The 20,867-nt window shown below is 42.1% G+C and overlaps 1 protein-coding gene across 2 annotated transcripts in view; it reads right to left on the bottom strand.

The window, feature by feature from the left end:
* Nucleotides 1-7,959: 7,959 nt before the first annotated feature.
* LOC147417683 (amino-acid permease BAT1 homolog) overlaps nt 7,960-20,867 on the bottom strand; it is a 90,066-nt gene continuing 77,158 nt past the window's right edge. The window contains exons 5-7 of one of the 2 annotated variants that reach the window (XM_086507362.1): nt 9,361-9,666; nt 9,059-9,241; nt 7,960-8,878 (exon numbers count right to left, since the gene is read on the bottom strand). In XM_086507362.1, the coding sequence (XP_086363488.1) occupies nt 8,345-8,878; nt 9,059-9,241; nt 9,361-9,666 (1,023 nt within the window). In that variant the 3' untranslated portion in view covers nt 7,960-8,344. The remainder of the gene's footprint in view (nt 8,879-9,058; nt 9,242-9,360; nt 9,667-20,867) is intronic. The other variant, XM_086507361.1, reaches the window with a different exon arrangement.

Genomic DNA, 20,867 nt, shown 5'->3' with positions numbered 1-20,867 from the left:
CAAAAAAAATAAAGGCATCATGATCTTGCATCTTTTCCCAAGCATAGGAAAGAAGAAATCCTTGGCACTGAGCATCCTCTTTTGGAGCTTCAACCATAGAGGCTCTAGGTGGCTCATTGCATACATTTTTTTGGGGGCAAGCATGATAGGCCTATCCTTGCTCCCTGCACTTGAAGCACCGGTTATCTTTGCGATAACACTCTAGCTCCTCAGGAGAAAGTTGATTCTTGGCTTTGTAGACTCCTTTGTCCATAGCTTTATTGTTGTTGATAGAGTTGCCTTGGGAAGAATTTTGAGCATTGTTCTTCCCCTTTGCGATCTTTGTTTTCCATAGGCTTGGCATTCCTTTTAACTCCTTGTTGGAAATTGATGCGCAAAGCAACCATAGAGTGGTGGATTACTTCCGTGATATAACCAAGCCGTTGGGAGTTGACATACTCGGCCATTTTTTCAGTTAATCTCGCACATAATTGTTGCTTTTGCTTGTCGAAGTCTATTTTTTGAAAGACAGTAGCCTTGAGATGGAAATCCCAAAACTTGTCCACATATTTGTGGATAGACTCATGGGGGAGAAGCTTCAAGATCCGCCATTTGGTAAGCATTTTGTCCTTTGCATCGCTTGCAAGGAATTGCTTCATGATGGAAACTCGTAGAGTTTTCCATGTCTTTGGGGATTCGCCATTGCCACGAAGGCTAGTCCACCATTGACGAGCAGATTTTTGGAAATGCATAGCTACATCTCCAAATGCATCTAATTGTTGGAAGAAGGCCAATACTTTGTTGGTAGTACCAAATGTGCCATCATAGGTGAGAAAAGAGATACTCTTTCCTCCCTCTTTGAACTTCTTGAGCTTTTGGGACCTTCGCAATGGGGGGTAAGATTTGCAATGTCCTCCCCTCTTGTATTCTCTAGGAGAATAGCTATTGCTTTCGTCGGAAGAGGAGGAACGTGAAGAAGAAGAAGAAGAAGAGGGTGACCTCTTTCTTGTCCTTTTCTTCCTTTGTTTCCTCTCTTCCCTTTCATAGTGACGAGGAGAAGGACTATGGGTTGACCGTTTCCTCTTGGGAGGAGTTGGCGATCGTCTAGACCACCATCTTCATGGAGCCACATCTTTAGAGAAACTTAGGGATTCTCTTCTTTCTCGTTCTTTGGATTCCTCCTCTCTTATGGGAGAGAGTCTTCTTCTGGAAGTCTCATCAAGAGGCCTCCTAAGCTCTCTCTCCTCTTGGAGAGGAAAGGAAATCCCATAAGCACGAAGTTGTTGAGTAACTTTGGCTTGCAAAACGGGGTTGCCCATACCTTGTTGCAACCTAGTAACAAGATAGTTAACAAACATGGGGGCATCATCATTAGCACCTTCATGTGCAAAATCAAAGTTATTAATGTTCATTCTACTCTCTTGGTTATTGTCAGCCATGTTAATTAAACTTATATGTTTACTTAGTGTATGCTTTGGCAATTCAAAACCTTATTTGCTACTCCTCTTAGCCTTTGAAAATCATTACTTAAGTATCTACACCCACGACTCGAATTGGTTAATTATAGAGACTAGTGGAGTGGGTCTAACATAGCAAAATTGCCGAGGGATAGAGCTCCTTTTGGAATTCTTATGGCTCAATAATGATAAAGCCGCAGGCAAGTCTAAAAAGACACCATTATTAAGACCAAAGCTCCCGAGGTGTGCACCATATCCCACATAGTGGGATCAACAAAACCGATAATAGATCCCAGTCCCACTTACCCTAATATAATTAAAAAATCCAACCATTAATAGGCTACTTAAGGACCTCTCTGCTTAAGCAAGAAAAGAGAAACCAAATGCTCTGATACCAATGTAATGGAAATTGCCTATGAACTTTGAGAATAGCGAAATTATGAGAATTAAAGAGAGCATTTTTGTGAGATTACTTTGTGAGCATAGCGGGTGAACTTAATTGATGGTAGAAACATAAAAATGGTACTTAGTTAACTTCGCATGAACAATACTTTTGCAAGAGAGAGAGTTTAGAGAACTTGAAAACAATTGAGGACCAATTTTATGTGGAGACGGTCCTCCGGCCAATAGGCTTTCGTATTATAGATTCTTCCATCAAGAGAGACTTGGTATAATACAATCTTTGTGTTCCCTATGACCTTGGTGATGCTATGAAGATGGAAAGCTTCATGCATCAGGAGCATAATATAGACTTCGTAAAAAACATTAACCATCCCAGGCCTCAGTCCCAAGGCCTCTAACACCTTCGAAGGTGGAGAGAGCTAGCGGGGAATGAGGGTAGGGAAGAGGAAGAATAAAGAAATAGTTCCTCACTTATCATCACTCTTCTTGCTAGTATACATAATAGCATAGTAATGAAGATGGAGAAGATGAAAAGCTTAAGCATTAAAGCATGGCTCTTGATTGGATTTGCATTCCATAGCCAAGAGTGTTTGTGTAGGCACTCAACTTCTCAACAAGCTTGGAGAAGGAGGTGGAGTTACTCTACTTTCACCAAGTGAGAATGAATGAAAAAATGAGTGTGTGAGAGGTGTATACCCCCCAAGAATAGCCCTTGCTTTCTCAAGCTTGAAGCTCATTGGACCCCTCTAAGGCTAGCCAATCACATGCATAATGCATTTCAAGCAACTTGGGTAGCATTAGGTCAAGTGTCCTCCTTACCTCTTTGAGTGAGAGAGCTTGAAAATATCTAGATATTTGTTGAATTGAACTAGAAGCTTATCGGACCCCTCTTTAGTCCAGCCCATAGGATTCAAGCACACCATGTGGCTAAGCATAGGGAGAGGTTGGCATGTGTCCACGTGTCCCTTGAGAAAGAGCACCCTTTGGGTGAGTGGGAGGTTAAGTCAAAGATTCCCCTAGCTTTGGGAAATTTCCCCTCCTTTGTAGGGTCTCTTTTTGGCTCAAACACCTTACCCCCCATGCATGGGAAGCTTCTCAAGCACCTTCCTAATCAAGCATGACAAGCACCTCAAACATCTTAGTTAGTATAAGCATGACAAGCACCTCAAGCACCTTAGTCACCAAGCATGACAAACACCTCAAGCTTGGGCCGGGTTCCCACCTTAAACACAACCTTAGCTTTCCTAAGGTCTAAGGACTTTTAACACTAACCTTTGGAGGTCTTTAATGAATCTAACCCTAAGGTCTTTTAAGCTCCATTAGATGCACATTGCTCTTTGATAGACTACCTTGTTTTGGACCCCTATTGAGATGTAACCATCTCTCCTCTTTGTCCCCTGTTGAGATAAGTTTAGAAGCACTTATTACACATTGCTCTTTGATAGACCGTCTCCTTTTGGACCCCTATTGAGATGCAACCATTTCTTCTTTTGGTCTCCTGTTGAGATTGGTCTAGATGCACTTATCTTGGTTATGTTTACTAGGTACAGAAAACCCAAATGGCAAAGATTAGATACATTTAAGGCTTTTAAGATACAAGCTTGGTGTGCCCCCAACAAACTAGTAGATCATGAATTTTCTATACCTTGTGAATTAATGTCCAAAGAAAATTGACGTAGCATGCATAACTTACAGATTGAGAGAGTAGAGTCTCAAGTAAGTTATAACCAAAGCAAGAAAAATCTAGTACCAAACTAGTGTTGAGAGGCGAGATCATTTGCAGTGAGATTCACCTTCAATTGCTGCAGAACCTCAGATTGTTGGGCGAACTACGAGCTGGGAGTGGTGGGAGAAACTCCCCGACCTCGCCATGACCGCCTTGATGTAGGTGAGAGAGAAAGAGGGTTTGTTTGGCTCAAGATGCACCACAATCGAAAGTTGGAGCGCTTGTTGGCGCAAATCCATAGAGGCCAAGCTTTTGCTGTTTGGTGCAGGTGTGAAGGGCAAGAGTCGAGCTTGCTAGAGAGCGTTCCCTCCCTTCCCCTTCTTCTTCTCCTTAGCCCATGCAAACAAAATGCTTATGAGGCCCTCAACCTTGGAACCCCTTGCTCCACCCACAAGAAGATTTAGAAATTTTCTCATGTAGGAAAACGGAGTTTTTTACAATGTTTTTCATACAATGCACAACATCATGAGCTTCTGCTCGAGAGGCACCGGGTAGGGGACCACCGCCCCCCCCACCGGGCCGGCGATCCCCTACCCCAAATCATACCTAGCTAGGTATGCAGTGCCTTCCTCACCGAAGCTCATGATGTTGAGGTAAGTCACAATGTGAGAATTATTGTGAGAATTTGTCCAAAACTTATTGTGACCCAACGATCCCTTTCTCTACTTATAGAAGGGCCTCCCGTTGTGGTTCCCATTGGGCCAGCTATTGAGCTTTGATTTACCAATATGAAGTGGTACCCTAGAGATGAATGACTAGTTACAAGGATTGTGCCATGAACTTTTTTCATTACTTACTTTGTGATGTGGACTTTGATTTGTAATCACATCGATACATTGCACCCTTTTAAAGAGTACTGAAGTTCTACCCGGCTTTGATGGTCGCACGTGGTGATCAACCAGTTCTTTACTCGGTTTGCTGGTGATGTGGTCTGGTAGATCTGGTTGACCTATTGTATAAGCCACGCTTGATGGCTGATCTCAAGGACTTCTTTTGGGCCATGTAAGTAACTCTTTTCTCATATAATGTAGGCCAAAATACTTTAGAACAATATTGCCTACAAGTGGTCCTTTGCTCTCTTAGACTCCTTGGAATTTCCAAGATGTGCATAAAGTGGAGAGGCCGAGAAATTATTTTCATTCATATTTTCTTAATAAGGGATCAACTCAGCCTTCATTGACAACATCCCTACGAAGACTTTGCTAAGTAGAAGTATTTAGCCCCTTGATGTGTATACAACAAAGCGTGCCACACCCTGCCTTTCATCACTCAAAAAAATCCCCTCTCCCCCCCCCCCCCCTCCCCCCCAAAAAAAAAGCGTCGTGACTGGCTCCCATGATCAGCTCCACCTACGGGTAACATAGCTGGCCGATATTTAGATTGCTATTAAGTAAAATTGAATTAAATAGCCAATGTAAAGATGGCGAAAAGTGCCTACACAAGAAGCAGCTCGTGTGTGCATGATACTTTGTTCAAAGGGTAAGCACATGACACCCACGCCGAAAAACAAGGCGCAAACCGTTGGGAGCTCTTTCTGCACATGTGGACATTTTACCAATAGTGATTTAGTCTTTAAAATAAACATCATTGCAATCAACTACATGCTCGATCCTTTTTGCAAGGATTTTGACGTTGCGAAAGAATCTTCACGTCTCATTGACTAAAGTGTAGGAACGACTAATTTCTTGTACATGTGCGTACCCTTTCATCAATGACACAATTGAATCCTTCAGAATTTTGTGTAACCAACAATTTTTACAAGTAAAGTATCTAAAACTTTTCGTCTTTTTGTAGAATTATGAGGATTCTATCCGTGAAAAATACAATAGCAGTCGATTTTGCATGGCTTTCTTTTGATGAATGCATGCCTATATACATGTCTTCAGTTTCTAAAGCATGAAAAAAAGGAATTCGACATTGCACAAGGCGTCAATCCTCTCCTTCTTCATTCCACTTCATTAAATTATAATCTAATCTTTCCCTGAATATCAACCTCTTCAAGATTGATGTCCAATGCTGGTATATGGGTTTGTATGGGATATTGGTGGCTTCTCTGGCTCACCCCCACTTGCATTTCCTTCTTCTCAATCAACAATTCTTCTTTTGGGTAACTTTCATTCTTTTCCTGCAAAGAGGTGAGTCTCTTTGATGTGAGGTTTGGGGATAGTTGGCAATCCTCTTGGCTCTCTTGGTTCTTGAATTTCTCTTGACTTCCTCCTTCTTCCTCCATCATCTTTTGGACTTCATCTCCTTGCTTTGAACAATATCTCTTTCTTTAGCCAACTCCTTTTCTTCAGTAATCTATATATCTACAACTTTGATCCCATATTCATCAAGAACATCAAAATCAAATTCAAGCTTTGAAAATTCAGATTTTGAAACTGTAGGTGCCCGAAATACTATTGGTAACTGAAAACTGACAACTTGAGGATGTTTTATGTTGGAAACAATAATAGGTTGTTGAAAACACCATTGAGAATCATCATCAGTGAGATAATCATCAAACTCATCTTCATACTTCTCTGAAATACATTCACACGCTTCTTGCAACCTTGATATTTGTCGAGCCGTAGAGCATGACCTCCTCTTCTTACCGACACGACTACTATGCCACTTGAGTGCATCATCAAGAATATCAAAAAACCAATCCAAATCCTCTTGAGCATCACACATGTCCTGATGACATGATGCATCTTGAAACTTTGCATAATCCGATACAACTCTTCGGACAACTTTGGCATGCAATACTTGACACAAAGCTCCTCTTTTTTACAAGGCATACACATGTAACGACATCGCTTTGCATAGTGCCCATGTTTTTGATAAAGAGAGCACTTTTTCTTTTTCTTTTTCTTCTTTGTCGCCATAAATAAATATCAAAGCGATAGCAAACAACAATGGTCACATACTAAAATAACCTTTAGAAAACTGCATAAAGTTGTGTACTACATAACTTGCATACTTTCAGGATACAAAAACTGTCTGCAATAGCATACTGCGATTGCTTGAACTGAACTGCAATTGATTGCATAGAAATTGCCTGCACAGAAGCTGTTTGAAACTTTACATAAACCACCAACACTTAACTGAAAATATATCTAAGGTTAACACCACGTAAGAGATGAATGTTTCCTACGAGAAGGAAGGAACTTTGCAACATTTACACAATCTATGGGATTGTCCTCACTGGCTTAATGGCCAATCTCATCATGAATTTGTTTACCCATGTCAGGAACTTGCATAATGCCACATGCCTTTAAGTAAGCACAAGTGACCTCCATTTTGGAAATAGTTCCTCACTTTGCATGAGATGAAAAGCATACATTTTAACCAAAGCATTGGCAAAGACAACAACTTTCATAGCTACCTATGACTTAATACTCCCTTCATAAATTTGTTGGCCCATAGCAACATTTACAATGATGCCACTTATTGTAAAAGCATAAACTAGTCAAGACCACTTCGAGCGTGATTGCCCACAAAGAAAAAATCAAAACAACTTTGCAAGTACCAATAGTAGTGTGGATAAGGGGGAGAGATTGTTTCTTTGCAACATGTGGAGAACATGATGCTTGCAAATGCATCTAAATGTGGTGATAATGTATGGTATGTGGATTTAGGTGCATCAAATCACATGATCAACCATGGTGAATGGTTGCAAGACATGCAAACCTTGCATAATCATCGTTATATGGAAATTGGGGTTGAACAATAAAATGCTTTCTATTGTGGATACAAAAAATGCGTTCTTGTTGACAAATGGCAAAGTAAAGTATTTGATTGATCTACTACATGTGTCCAACATTAAGCCCTAGTTCCACATTTGTCAAAAATAGCCTAATGCTTATGGGCTTAAAATCTTTTTCAGACAAGAAAATATTGCTGGCCTGCATTGAATGTTGGTGAGCCATTAATGTCAATGGATGTCATTGACAATTCAAGGACATTTGAAAAACCTTGAAGTTCATGAAATTACCTTTTTCGAGGGAGAGAGGGAGGGAGTGTGTGTGTGTGTGTGTGTGTGTGTGTGAGAGAGAGAGAGAGAGAGAGAGAGAGAGAGAGAGAGAGAGAGAGAATTTCAATGTCGTAAGGACAATCCCAAGAGACCTCAAAGATCTATCTATCAATTGAGGGAGAGAAATGCATGTAGGGAGAGCTTATTTGGTGTGTCTGTGTTGCGGTGGTTGGGGGGTTTGGGGCGGGGGGGCGGGGGGGGAGAGATGACATGATCTTGGTTACATTAGAAATATGTCGTTCTTAAGGGTACTGCCTCGAAACTCAAACGGCATCAGATACATTTAAGACTTTTAGGCTACAAGCTTGGTTGTCCCCAACCACCTAGGTCATAGATTTTCTTTAGCTTGTAACTTTTAGGGACTAATGTACAAAGAAAATTCAAGTCACATGCATAATTTTCAGATTGAGAGAGCAATATTCAAGTCTCCGCTTTAAGTCATGCCGCTTTAAGATTTAAAAATTCCCGTTGATAGCAAGAGTAAAAATTTCACATAGGTTTAGAGAAAATTAGTGACAAAATAGTAAAACCCAACTTTTCGAGGTCTCCTTCAGCACAAATTATAGAAAGTAACTGTGTATGGCTGAGAAAATGATTTCTTGAGAGTATGTATGGCCAGCTTTTTCAATCATGAACATTTGGTGGCAATTACTAACTGCTGATTGTCTTTACCTTTTAGTGTGTAGATAATGCACTAATTAAAGAAGATAGGCTACCTTATCTTGTTGATCCTTCTTCCATATTGAAGTCAAGATGGAAACTTTGTCATAGAGAGCTCATAGTCTTCAAAAGTTGAAGAGACCCTTGAGGGGTTCCTTCCTCCACATGCCTTATGTTTGGAAGAGGTCCAGTGAACCAATTCCGAGCATTGAGAATCCACCAAAGCATGCTGAATGCCATCACCAGCCCTACAGCAACAGGGGCATAATTGAAATTGCCCCACTCTATCGGATAACCTGTGGGCAATAGAAAGGCACTACATGTATAGCACACCCACAAAAATGCCACCCCACATACCACTCGACTCCCTCTGCCCAGATGGAATGGGCCCCTTTTAAAATGCCCTTCTGGTACGACCAAGCGTGCGCACAATGGCACCGCATATGCGCCCACCCATCCTATGGTGCACATAGAACTTATTGCTGTGAATAGCACATTCAACTTCAGAATTGGAAGAGCTATCAATATTGTAATGGCTGCACATAGCCATACTGCATTGGCTGGAACTTTAGTTTGCGGGTTCAGCTTTCGCCATGTCTTTGATAAAGGGAGACCTCCATCACGAGAAAACGCATACACCTGCACGACAATCCACAAAGTCGCTCTGTTTTAAGAGTTGCTGCTTTTCATGCATCATATTGTGAGGTTGCCATTATTTGCATGCCTACTATGTTTATGAGGTTGAACTGTGTTTGCAACTTGTGAAGGTAAACAACAGTCTATAGCAAACTCAAGTCCATTTCCCACCAACATACTTACAATGCGGGCTGCGCTTGTAAGAGTAGCAAGTCCACCAAAGAAGATAGAACCCCAAATGATGATGAGAAGAATGACTGCTCCTGTCACAGAATGGAACCGTCCATAAAACGCATCGTAGAGGATCTGAGCAGGTACATAAAGTCCCCTGGTCTCATTGTTTGGATCATACAGATAGAGAGGATCCTGGAAAAGATGTATGAAAACACTCTCAAGGATGAAGTAGGCCATAGACATTGAAACATGTTCAATCTTATATAAACCTTGGTCTTTGAAGAAAAGATGTGGCAAATAGTTGTGTTTACCTGTATGCTGAAAGTCAAGGCCAAAATAATAGCCCATCCAAGGACAGAAATGATACCAAGGCTATACAAAATAGCAATTGGGCCATTCATCTCAGCCCCTTTAGTTTCTTCTGTAAGATGTGCAGCAGCATCATAGCCAAGCAATGAATATTGTGCGAGAAGCAAGGCAAGGATAAACCCATATGCTTTATTGGGTACGGTCGCTGAGTTCGGAAAGTCTTTGAAACCCATGAAGACAAAGGATGCTGGCTGAGTTTTTTTGGCTACAAATGGAAGAAAAAATACAAATAAAATGCCTCCAATTACCTGTTGACAGTCTCTCTCTCTCTCTCTCTCTCTCTCTCTCTCTCTCTCTCTCTCCACACATTTTTGAGCTTTCATTCCCACACACACTTGCACTAGCTCACACACACACTCCCTCCCTCCTCACACTCACATATGAGACAAGGAAGTCACTTCAATCGAACACTCCCATGAAATCAAGTAAGAAGGTAGCAAAGGACAAGAAGATGACAAGGGATGAGGTGGAGGCGGCCATCAAGCAAGCCATTTTGGATCAAAAGAAAGAGATGGCTAGTTCTCTGGACATCATCTATATGGCCCTATCGGAGAAGATCACAGCTCTAGAGGTGGGGTGTGCCTCTCTCAAAAGCGCTGTGGCAGCATGAGATGAAGAAATCGACAAACTAAATGAGGAGTGGGAGGACATACGCTCCCGGACCAAGCTTGAAGAAGGAGAAATTCAGCCATCCATAGCAGAAGAGCTGAATATCATTAAGGCGCAAGTGCTCACCATCCAATCGGAGGAGGAAAAGAAGGTATGGGATACCTTTTCATGGGTAGAGGTGCTCATCCACACCAAAGGAAGCAGACCAATGGATCCAAGTGTCCAAAACAGGTAAACATGAAACGTTCACTCCCACCTCTATCATCAACATGACAATTGAGGAAGAGCAAAGGAGGAAAGCGCACACACTGCATGTATGAGTCACAGGTGTCAAGGACACCAACAATGTGGACGAGGAAATGAAAAGCCTATGCACGTATGGGAATCATGAAGCCAAAACACACCACAGTATGGAAAGTGGGCAAGAAAGGAGGAGGTGATGGGGAAACCTCCAAGGAACGCGCTCTAATCTTTTGTTTGGCTACCATAGAAGAGAGGAAGGACTTCCTCAAAAAGAGGCCTACACTAAAGCAAACAGGGATTTTCATGGGAGATGATATTACGTTGTCTTAGCTAGCACAATAAGATACTTGATGACGTGGTAGCTATATGGAAACCTACGTTTTCTGCCGACTACTAACGTGAAAAACTATACGGATTTCCATGAATAGTGCCAATTTTTGGACATCAGATGCTTTTAGACTCTCAACTTTTCATGTAAACTGCTTTTGATGGCCTTGGCCTTTAAATATGTACAAAGGCTCACTCTCTGGCATCCTACCCGCAGGAGATGCAACGTAGTGCCGCCAGAGTTGTACAGTGTTGAAGCAATATAAAGAAATACCGAAAGGGGCGTCACAGATTGGGGCCAGTGCTCTCTTGGTGTGGAACTCCGCCACTCTGTGTCTGGTGTGCACAGTGTATCTCTTTCAATTCAATTGTTTTGAAGTGCTTAAAGTTTGTTCAGTCTGTTCTTTTTCGTTGGCACGTGGTGCCCTCCGTTATAGTGGTATCAGAGCTCCAATCATGTGCTTTTCTGAAAGCATACTGGTCCTACCAAGAACAAACAGAGCACAATGGCGTTTCTGGATTATATAGAGTACCTGCAATTTCTTCTAGACAAGCTTCGCGACATACTTTCGTGGCATTCTCAGCAGAATCTCTCGTTGCTGCAAAGTTTCTAGTAGTTCCTAAATTACATGTTCCCCCTCTAATGTCCCAAGTAGTACCACTTCCTCCGACACCAAAAAGTACAAGAGCTTCCAACCAACAACCTACTCACCCTTTTGTTCCGATTGGGGGAATCTTTAGTAATTGTACAGTCGTCCGACCTTGATCTAGTGCAACCGCCTCTGCCACCACCACTGCCACTTGCGTACAATGGTTGGAGCCCTTATGGATATCCCTACTATCCACAACCGGGATTTGCACCGAACCAACCAAAAGATTTCAAGGATGGTAGGACGACATTAAATTTTTTCAATGTTTCTAAAGTTATGGATAGGAAGAAAGCCTTGCAGTTCCTCCAACAACTTGACAACATCTATGCTTTGGGGAACTACATAGAAGAATCAAAGATTTCTTGAGCTGCGGGATTCCTCAAAGATAATGCTATGCAGTGGTGGAGTTCAATCGTTACCCAATCGCATGCTTCGAGGACTTGGCAGGCTTTCAAGACTATTTTTGCATGACCTCCCTGTTCAAAGTCCAGGTTTTATCAGAATGGGGAAATTGGAAAATGCTTGCCACGGAGACCATGAAAGACTACAACCAAAGGTTTCTCGACGTCTACCTTCCAGTGTCTTTCTTCAACTTGATTCCCTTGGAAGACCAATGCAAGCGATATACAATTGAACTGCCATAACCGTTACAAGAGTATTGTCTTTCCAAACAAGTATCAACAATGCAAAAACTTATGGACCATGATATGGTCAGCTACAAGCTTATGAAAGGGAAGCTAGAGTTTACTACAGAAGAAACTCCGGCAAACACTTAGAATCCTCGGCGACAACGAACAAACCCTCGGGAATCTCGTGAAAGTCAATCTCAAAGGCCTTGTTTGACACAACATCAACAAGAAACCCTATTACAAGAAGGCCGATGCTTTAAATGTTTTCACAAGGCATAACTACATTTCATGTCCTCAAAGAGCAGATATATCCTCAAAGAAACCTCTTGCATTGAGAGCAAATAGAACAGCAGGACCACCTCCGGCTAGCTATTGGACTTGCTGATATTGATGGCATTAATCTCAAAAGTTCTAATGAACTGTTGGAAAAATCAACAGCTTCAAAGCCCTCTTCTTTGACCCGGGAGCTACAGAGAATTTCATCCATCCCGACTTCCTCAAGCAGATGGACTTTGACTATGATTCACAAGGTGCAGAACTTGAAGCCAAGCTAGCCATTGGGCAAACTCAGAAGGCACTACCTCTCATTGGTGCGTTTTTTGTAGCAGCATGAACCAGCATTTCAGCCAGCAGCATAGCGTATAAAGCAGCAGAAATTCAGCAAGGATTAGCGTTTTTGCAACAACAGCAAGCCCGCGTTCAAGTACTCAGTTTTCAGCATTAGCCTCGTCCTCGTCGTCCACACCATCGACATCAACATAGCAAGCATTTACACCTTGCATCAGTATCTTGTATCAGATTGTACAATCAATAGCAGACCACTCTCGCCATAGAGAGTGGGGCCCTTGGAGGAGGGTTTGACGTCTCTGGTGTCGTATTCTCTTCTATCTTTATCTCTCAGTCTTAGCACCTTCACTCATAGTGTCCATTCACTTTGTTTGTGATCACTTGCACTCTCTCATTAAAGCACGGAAGGCTCTCCCTTCCCTAAGAAAAAGGAACCTTGAGCACAGTTCGGAGCACTCATCTTGAGCAAAGTTCATCATTCATTCCGCTGCACCTTACATCAACTTACAGATTCTCGTCGAGTCGCCTATAGGGTTAGGATTAGAATCCTAACGCCCAACAACTTATGGTACCCTGTCTGATGGGGCCTAAAGTAAAGCAAACACACACAAATAAAATTGCATAGATAATTTATGATGTGGCAGTTGTACTGACGCCCACGTTTTGCGCTAACTACTGACGTGGCAACTGCATGGATTTTCACGAATTGCGCTAGCAGCTTTTAGCGCTAGTTTTTGGAGACTAGGTGCTTTTAGACTCCCAGCTTTTCATGTAAACTACTTTTGATGGCCAAGGGGCCTTTAAATATGTGCTAAGGCTCATTCTTTGGCATCCTCCCTATGGGAGATGCAAAGTAGAGCTGCCAGAGTTGCACTGTGTTGAAGAAATATGAAGAAATACCAAAAGGGCGCCACAATTTGGGGCCAGTGCTCTCTTGGGGTGGAACTCCAAGAGTTGCACCGTGTTGAAGAAATATGAAGAAATACCGAAAGAGGCGCCACAATTTGGGGCAAGTGCTCTCTTGGGGTGGAACTCCACCACTCTATGTCTCGTGTGCCACTAGTGTATCTCTTTCAGTTCAGTTTTTTTTTACACTATTGGTGGCATTCATCATGCAACACATCGCCGTCCGAGATACCACTTTCTACAGAGAGAGACAGATGGAGTGTATATAGAAGAGTTGTATAGCCTTCTACCAAGGGAGAATCTCCTTCTCAGAGCTCACCCAGATATTGACAGAGACGATACACACAGCAACAGTCTCATCTTTTCCCCACTCTCAGCCTAGTAGGAGACCTTGGTCTGGGAGCACGCCTCAGAATAGTTGATATGATGAATGTTGAGAGACCAAAGCTCGACTACAAAGAGAGGTGGATTTGGGAGAGATCATAGATGGGCACTCACATATACTCTTCCGCCGCCTTATATGGTGAAAGAAGAGAGCTCTCTTAGCTCAGCTTCAGAGAGATATTTATCAAATTCTCTTGAGCCAAGACTCTAGGGAGGCTTGGCGACTCTTTAGAGAGCACTCACCTTGTGCACATCCTCTGGCCTAATACAAATTTGATAATATCCACTCTTAAGATCTATCCTACTGAAAATTGGCGATCAAGAATATCATCAATCCTTGGAATAGGAAACCTCTTCTTGATGGTATTCTTATTCAACGCACGGTAATCAATACACATTGACCAAGAGCCATCTTTCTTTTGCACTAGAAGCACTAGGGAGCAAAAGGGTGAAGAACTAGGTTGATTCAACCCTTTTTCTAACAGCTTCTCTGCTTGGTTCATAAACTTAGTCGCTAGTGTATCACCAGCTGTCGGGTTGCCTTGGGTGCTCATAAGTGCGTTTTTTGAAGTGTCACTTGTATATAACTTAAACTCATGTACAAACATAAAAACGATCGGTCTAATATCAAAATTTTACAGATCTTGGGTCATTGTGCCCTCTTCGTGCTTTTTTATGCAGTTTTTTGCCCTTGACTAGCGTTTCCTATGTGTAATCGGGCCATGGCAGCTTCCCGTTCACGCCAATGTTGCACATAGAGGTGCATAGATTTGAAATTTGTGGTCTTGAGAACTTTTGTTGCAGAAAATGCAGAGAATTTTTGAGGCTTGAAAGCATCCCTTTTGGAGTTGTGGTTTGGGAAATACCCACAATGTAACAAACTTGGACACCCCAAGTCAAGATTCTAATGCGACACAACAGAGATTCACTTCAAAACAATCACAATTTCACAATTGAGTCGACACGGCCTGGAATAGTTCCGTGCCTAGAGATATTGGCCCCAAAGACTGGCGCCCCTTTCGGTATTTCTTTTTGTATTGTGTCCAAAGTACAAGAGAGTGGGTAGGTGCTCACTCTCAGACTCTGCGTCTAGATGCTCTGAGAAGTGAGGCCTAGCCCACTTATTTATTGATACAAGGAATGCCCAAAAGCAGAGCCCCAAAATTGAAAGCTTAAAAGCTTTTAAAAATAAAGCAATAAGCCCCAAAAGCTGCCATTAAATTTTCAGCCATCGTAGATCCGTACTGCCCACTTTTTATGCCGTGATTTGCGAAAATTCCATAGGACAGTCCGTACAGCTTGCAAGTTGCCACGTCAGCCTGTCGGCGCGTTTTATGGATATTGCTGCCACGTCAACAGTACGCTTGTCCGGGGTCTGCTGCCACATCACCATTTTGTGACATAACCCCCTCCTGAAAGCATTGTAATCGCCCTCGATTAGGCCTGCAAAACAGACAGAGGCCATAAACTGTCTTAGCAGACATTGATTGTTAGTACCGACGCACTAGGCCAACACATCTAGCATATGTACCAATCGACAGTCACATCACAGGACATCACATGACAAATCACATTCAAAATTCATTCCAAATCTCAGATCATGATTAATCGGCAACATATTTAGCAATCGTCGAGACCTCACAGATGCCCGATTAACTAATCCATATTGCAATCATGTCTATAGAGATTTATGAGACCGAAATGCTGCAGTCATTTCGTCTATCAGTTCTTGCACTCAAACAAGTGAAGTACAAATCAATCAGTATCATTTTCATTATCGGGAATTCCAGTTCATAAAGTCATGCAACAGAATACTGTAAGCTCGGCAGTATCGCTAAAACCCAAAGGGACATCAGTGACTCTATATCAAAAATCGGGGCAATCTGTTGACAAAGGAGAGAAGTGACTCCCCTCTTGTGCAAACCCGCTGCACTAGATTCGCCCATGCTGAAATCGGGGTTCTATCGGAGTAGAGTATGCTAAACCGAATGCTTAAGGTAAAGTTCCACAATCTGAGGAGTATCTGCTAGGTCCTCCTCCTCCATCCACTTCACATCCAATGTAGGATAGTTCTTGAATTTAACCAAGAACCGCATAATCACTTTACCTTTAATATTTCTATCTTTATGTGCTAATATCTGTTCTGGAACGAGTATCTCCTCGCTTTCCTCCACTTCGGGTTGCTCATCTGGCTCCCCATCATCGGGCACATCGCCTTTAAAAGGCTTCAAGATAGTTCTTGAATTTAACCCAAAACCGCCTAATCACTTTACCTTTGATCTTTCTATCTTTATTTGCCAATATCTGTTCTGGAACGAGTATCTCCTCGCTTTCCTCCACTTTGGGTTGCTCATCTGGCTCCCCATCATCGGGCACATCAGCTTCAAGAGACTCACATGAAAAGCATTGTGAATTCTCCAAGTATCGGGCAACTTCAGTCTAAAGGAGACATCATTTATCTTTTCTTTTATCTGGAAAGGTCCATAGTATCTCATGCTAAGCTTTGGAAAAAGCCGCTCCTTTCCCTTTTTCGTTCTCAGGCGTGCCTTCTCAAAACGTAAGAGCACCCAATCGTCTTCCTTTAATTTCAAATCACGACGTTGTCGATCTGCTGCCTTCTTGTGTCTTTCTTGAGATTTTGCTAAAGCCTCCTGAACCTTGGCAAAAGCAGTGTCCAAGTCCCTCATGTACTGGTCGGCTTCATCAATCGTGCTTGGTCAGTACCCATGCAATCTGAAACCACTCATGCTTTCATCTTGCCTTTTCGTCCACGTTCCTCAGCTGCTCTCGAACTCTCTGGCCTCTCTTCATTCTGTTCTTGCTGTGCCTTTTTAGGACACTTCGTGGAGACATGCTCATGTTCTCCGCATCCGAAACACTTCCCCTCTTCGATGTAGTTGGCCCTCTTTCGAAGAGTGAGCCGGGGTCGTGAATCCTTGTCTTTCTTTTCTTGGGAACTCTTTTTCTTTCTACTTTCATTATTAGAAGTCTGTTGGGTTCTCTGAGTCAAGATCTCATCTGTGGGGTAAGTCAAATTCCCAATGTACGGCAAAACCTCATTTCGCATGACCCATCAATTCTTGAAAAGAATTTGACCCATCAATTCTTGAATAGAATTTGACTTTTGTTCCAAGCAGTAGTCTCGGATCTCTGTAGGAAGTCCGCAGCAAAACCGCTCAATCTGTTCTTTAAACGAGACCTTAAATGAAGAAGCTGGTAGAAAAGAGCTCCAAAATCTCTCGCAATAAGCGTCCAAAGAATCTCCCTTGGTCATCCGAAGATGATTCCAAGCAGTTAGTATATCTCGTTCGTACTCCCGAGTTAGCCAAGAAGAAATAAAAAGCCTTTTGAATTTCAACCATTTAACCGGAGCTTCCTTTCTCAGTAGAAGGGTGGACCACCATGTTCGAGCATTTCCCTTGAAGAAAGAGGTAGCCCTCCGAATCTTGGAGTGCTCTGAGTAATGCCCTCCAGAGAAAGCTGTGTCAAACTCCTGTATAAAGGCCAAAGCCCTCGGAGCATCTTGAAATCCAGAAAAAGAGTCAAACTTAATTGACTGTCCACCTTCTTTGAATTCTCGTACTTTCTTGCTTTTATCTTCGAGGAAGTCATATTGGTTGGCTTTATAAAAATGCTTTTTCTTTGCGTAAAACATGTAATCGTCGGAGTTCGAACTATTTGAGGACGAGTCCTCCGTAGAACTGTCAGAAACTGGGTGAGATTTAGGCTTCTTTGCCTTTTTCTTGCCCTTTCCAAAGCTTTGCATTTTGCTTCACTTTTTCCCTTTCCTGTCTTCTTCGCTTGAGTCAGAACTGCTAGAAGAACTACCAGAAGAAGAAGAAGAAGAAGAATTGGGTAGTCCTTCAAATTGTACATGCTTCTTTTGCTTTCTTGCCGATGCAAAAGTAGATTGACGACCCAAATAACCCGGGAAGTCAGTTCCTTTCTTCTGCTTTTTGTCGTGCTTTTTGGCTTTATTGTTTGTGTCCAAAAGCGGGCAGATCTGTGTCTGCACCACCTCTTCTAATTCTTGCTCTGTAAACATCCTCGGAGAAGGAGGTTTCTTGAGTGCCGGTTTGATGGGTGGCTCTATGGCCTTCTACCACTGGGTGTGCACTTCTTCTAAGGATTGCTGAGTCAAAAATTTTGCAAATTTTGGATCCTTCGCAATGTTAATCATCATCTTTGTTGCGTCGTCAACCAATTGTCGACGTTCCATCTCTTCAATCTCAGCTTGAGTAGGCCGTACTCTTCATGACAATCTTCTTCGTGATCTTCTCCCGCATTCCCAGATGCAGAAGAAGTCGACTGATCTTTGTTGGAATCCATAAGTGTCACGAGAAAAGGATTGGATTTCCCGGTAGAAGAGAAATCGGGTGCGCTCTGATACCATTGTAAGAAACTTGGACACCCCAAGTCAAGATTCTACCGCGACACAACAGAGATTCACTTCAAAACAGTCACAATTTCACAATTGAGTCAACACGGCCCGGCGTAGCTCCCTGCCTAGAGATATTGGCCCCAAAGACTGGCGCCTCTTTCGATATTTCTTTTTGTATTAATCTGTGTTCAAAGTACAAGAGAGTGGGTAGGTGCTCACTCTTAGACTCTGCGTCCAGATGCTGTGAGAAGTGAGGCCTAGCCCACTTATTTATTGATACAAGGGATGCTCAAAAGCAGAGCCCCAAAATCAAAAGCTTAAAAGCTTTTAAAAATAAAGCAATAAGCCCCAAAAGCTGCCTAATAATTTTCAGCCAACGTAGATCCGTACTGCGCCGCTTTTTGCGCCGCAATTTGCAGAAATTCCGTATAGTAGTCCGTATAGCCTGCCACGTCAACCTGTCGGCGCGTTTTACGGATACTGCTGCCACGTCAACAGTGCGCTTGTTCGGGGTCTGCTGCCATGTCACCATTTTGTGACACGCAAGGTACATGATATGGCAGCCTGCAGGCAGTTTGGTGTAGAGTGAGTTGTGGAAGCTCCCTTGTTTTGTGTTGTGTATACCACTTCAAAATTGTGGTTTTGAGAATTTTTTTGGTGAAGGGGGAAGCTCTTTCCTCAAGTGCATTGGTCGGTGTGTGCTTTAAATCCATGCCAGGGTAGGTGTTTCCTAGTTTCCATGGTGGTCTTTTGGGTGGGTGTGTGCTTGTAAATTCCAAGGGATCACTTGTCTTTGAGTTGTGGTTCTTTTGATGCCATATGTGGTGTTGATCTTGTGTCTTGAGCGCTATTGAGAGACATTGCTATAGAGGTTCTCCTTGCTCTTGTTTTCCCAACAATGTTTTGGTGCGCCCACTGAGGAGTTTCTTCAAGTGACCTTCAGTTTACAGGTTTGATTGGATTGTTGGCTTGAGTTACCCTCTATCTTGGTGGTTCATACATAGAAGTGCGACCATAAATGATACCTTGTTGAGGATGAATGATATAATGAATAAGATGACACTAAGCAACAAAACAGAGTTAGACATGAACTACATGAGGTTTTTCTCTCTAAAGCAAGAGCTACATGTTCTTGAGGATATGATTCTAGATGTGAAGGAAGAGAAGTTCTTGTTCATTGGACTCCTCAAACTTTACTACGAAACTAGAAATTCCTTTCTCTATGGCTTTGAGAAGGCAAGAGTCATTTGAAGAAGGGAGCCTATATTTAGTACCTCTTGAGAAAAGGTCTTTCAAGGAATCCGAAGGAAGAATAGAACAATCAGCAGTAGCTACATGACCCAAAGCTTCATTTACGTAAGAAGAAAAGACAGTTTTACTACAAGGGCAATTAATACTTGAGATTGCTAGCCTTTCTTGCTTTTTAAGATTACGTCCCATGTCACTATAGTTGAAAGTTTTTTGTCCTAAAGTTTTCACATATTTGAAAGCTACGACGAGACGGTTCCATACCTTTCTCACATAAGGAGGGAGAGCATCCAAAGCTTCTTGAGATCTCAAAATAGAGCTTAATCCAATCTTGTTTAAATGAGGGGAGGTAAAGATAGTTATCAACAAATCTTTCTCTCCAACCAAGGGATTTTTCAGATTGGGACACTTGGACTTCAGAAATTTGTCTAACAGTACTCGAAGTTGAGTACTATGAGACTTTCTTAGATCCAAATCTTCATAAGAGTAGTTCTCAAGGGTATACAAGAGCTTAAATAAAATCCTTATATTATACCTTTCAAATAATTTATAAGAAAAAGAACCCAACTCCATGGCTCTAAATAGGTAAATCAATCTCCGTTTGAAATCCCTATAAACAAAAATTCTATGGTTAGAAGGGTCATCACTCTCAATTCTAAAGATTGAAGCCCTAGGGAGACCTTGTACTCTACTAGAAATAGTGTTGTGCAAGACAACTGGATTGATTTCAGAGATAGAAGGTGGATCTGAACAAGAATCTTTAGGAATCCAAGTTCTTTTAAGTTGACTTGAAGGGAGAACTAGCTCGGGTTTGGGATGCCTTCACCAAAGCATAGGTTTCTTATGGTAGATTGTCTTATTTTACGTAAACAAGACTTTCCTTTCAAGTTGAAACCTTTAGGGAAAGGAAAAAAGTATGCAAAGTTCTCATCCAAAACAACTCTCGAGGCCACGCCGATTTATAGAACTCTTTAGAGTTTCTAAAATTACCCTCTTATGTGCTCAATGGGAAAACAACGGAAAGACTCAAAGCCATGTTTTGCTATTGTCGCATACAAGGGTTTCACACTTTCACGTATGGTGCTCTTACTTTGAACTTTTCTTGCTTCTCTTACATGTTCCTAAAAACGGACAAAAGCTGTTCGAAAGGTTTGGCCAACATACATCATAGAACTATCATGAATACTATAAATAACATAAATAACTTGAGAGGTATGAACCGGACTTAAAGGACGATCTACCACAAGATGTTTTTTCCTTGAACGCCTCAAACAAATGAGGGCTTTTATGGAAGAACTTATGTATTGAGTACTCACTAAGACATTCTTGAAAGAAGCCCAACGAATAGGACCATCACAAAAAACAAGCAAAATTAGACTTAGCTAAAAACTTAAATCTTTCTTGATACAGATCATGACTACTTCTAGCTACTAAAAAGAAAGAAGGGTCGAAAAGACGTACCTGAGAGTCATCAACATTGCTGGTTGAAGCTGAAGGAGGAGTAA

This window comes from Adiantum capillus-veneris, chromosome 30, assembly GCF_014529385.1.
Source record: "Adiantum capillus-veneris isolate H3 chromosome 30, ASM1452938v2, whole genome shotgun sequence".
In the NCBI taxonomy this organism is placed as follows: Eukaryota; Viridiplantae; Streptophyta; class Polypodiopsida; order Polypodiales; family Pteridaceae; genus Adiantum; species Adiantum capillus-veneris.
Note: the sequence above shows the minus strand (reverse complement) of the source record. Positions and strands in the feature narration are given on the sequence as shown.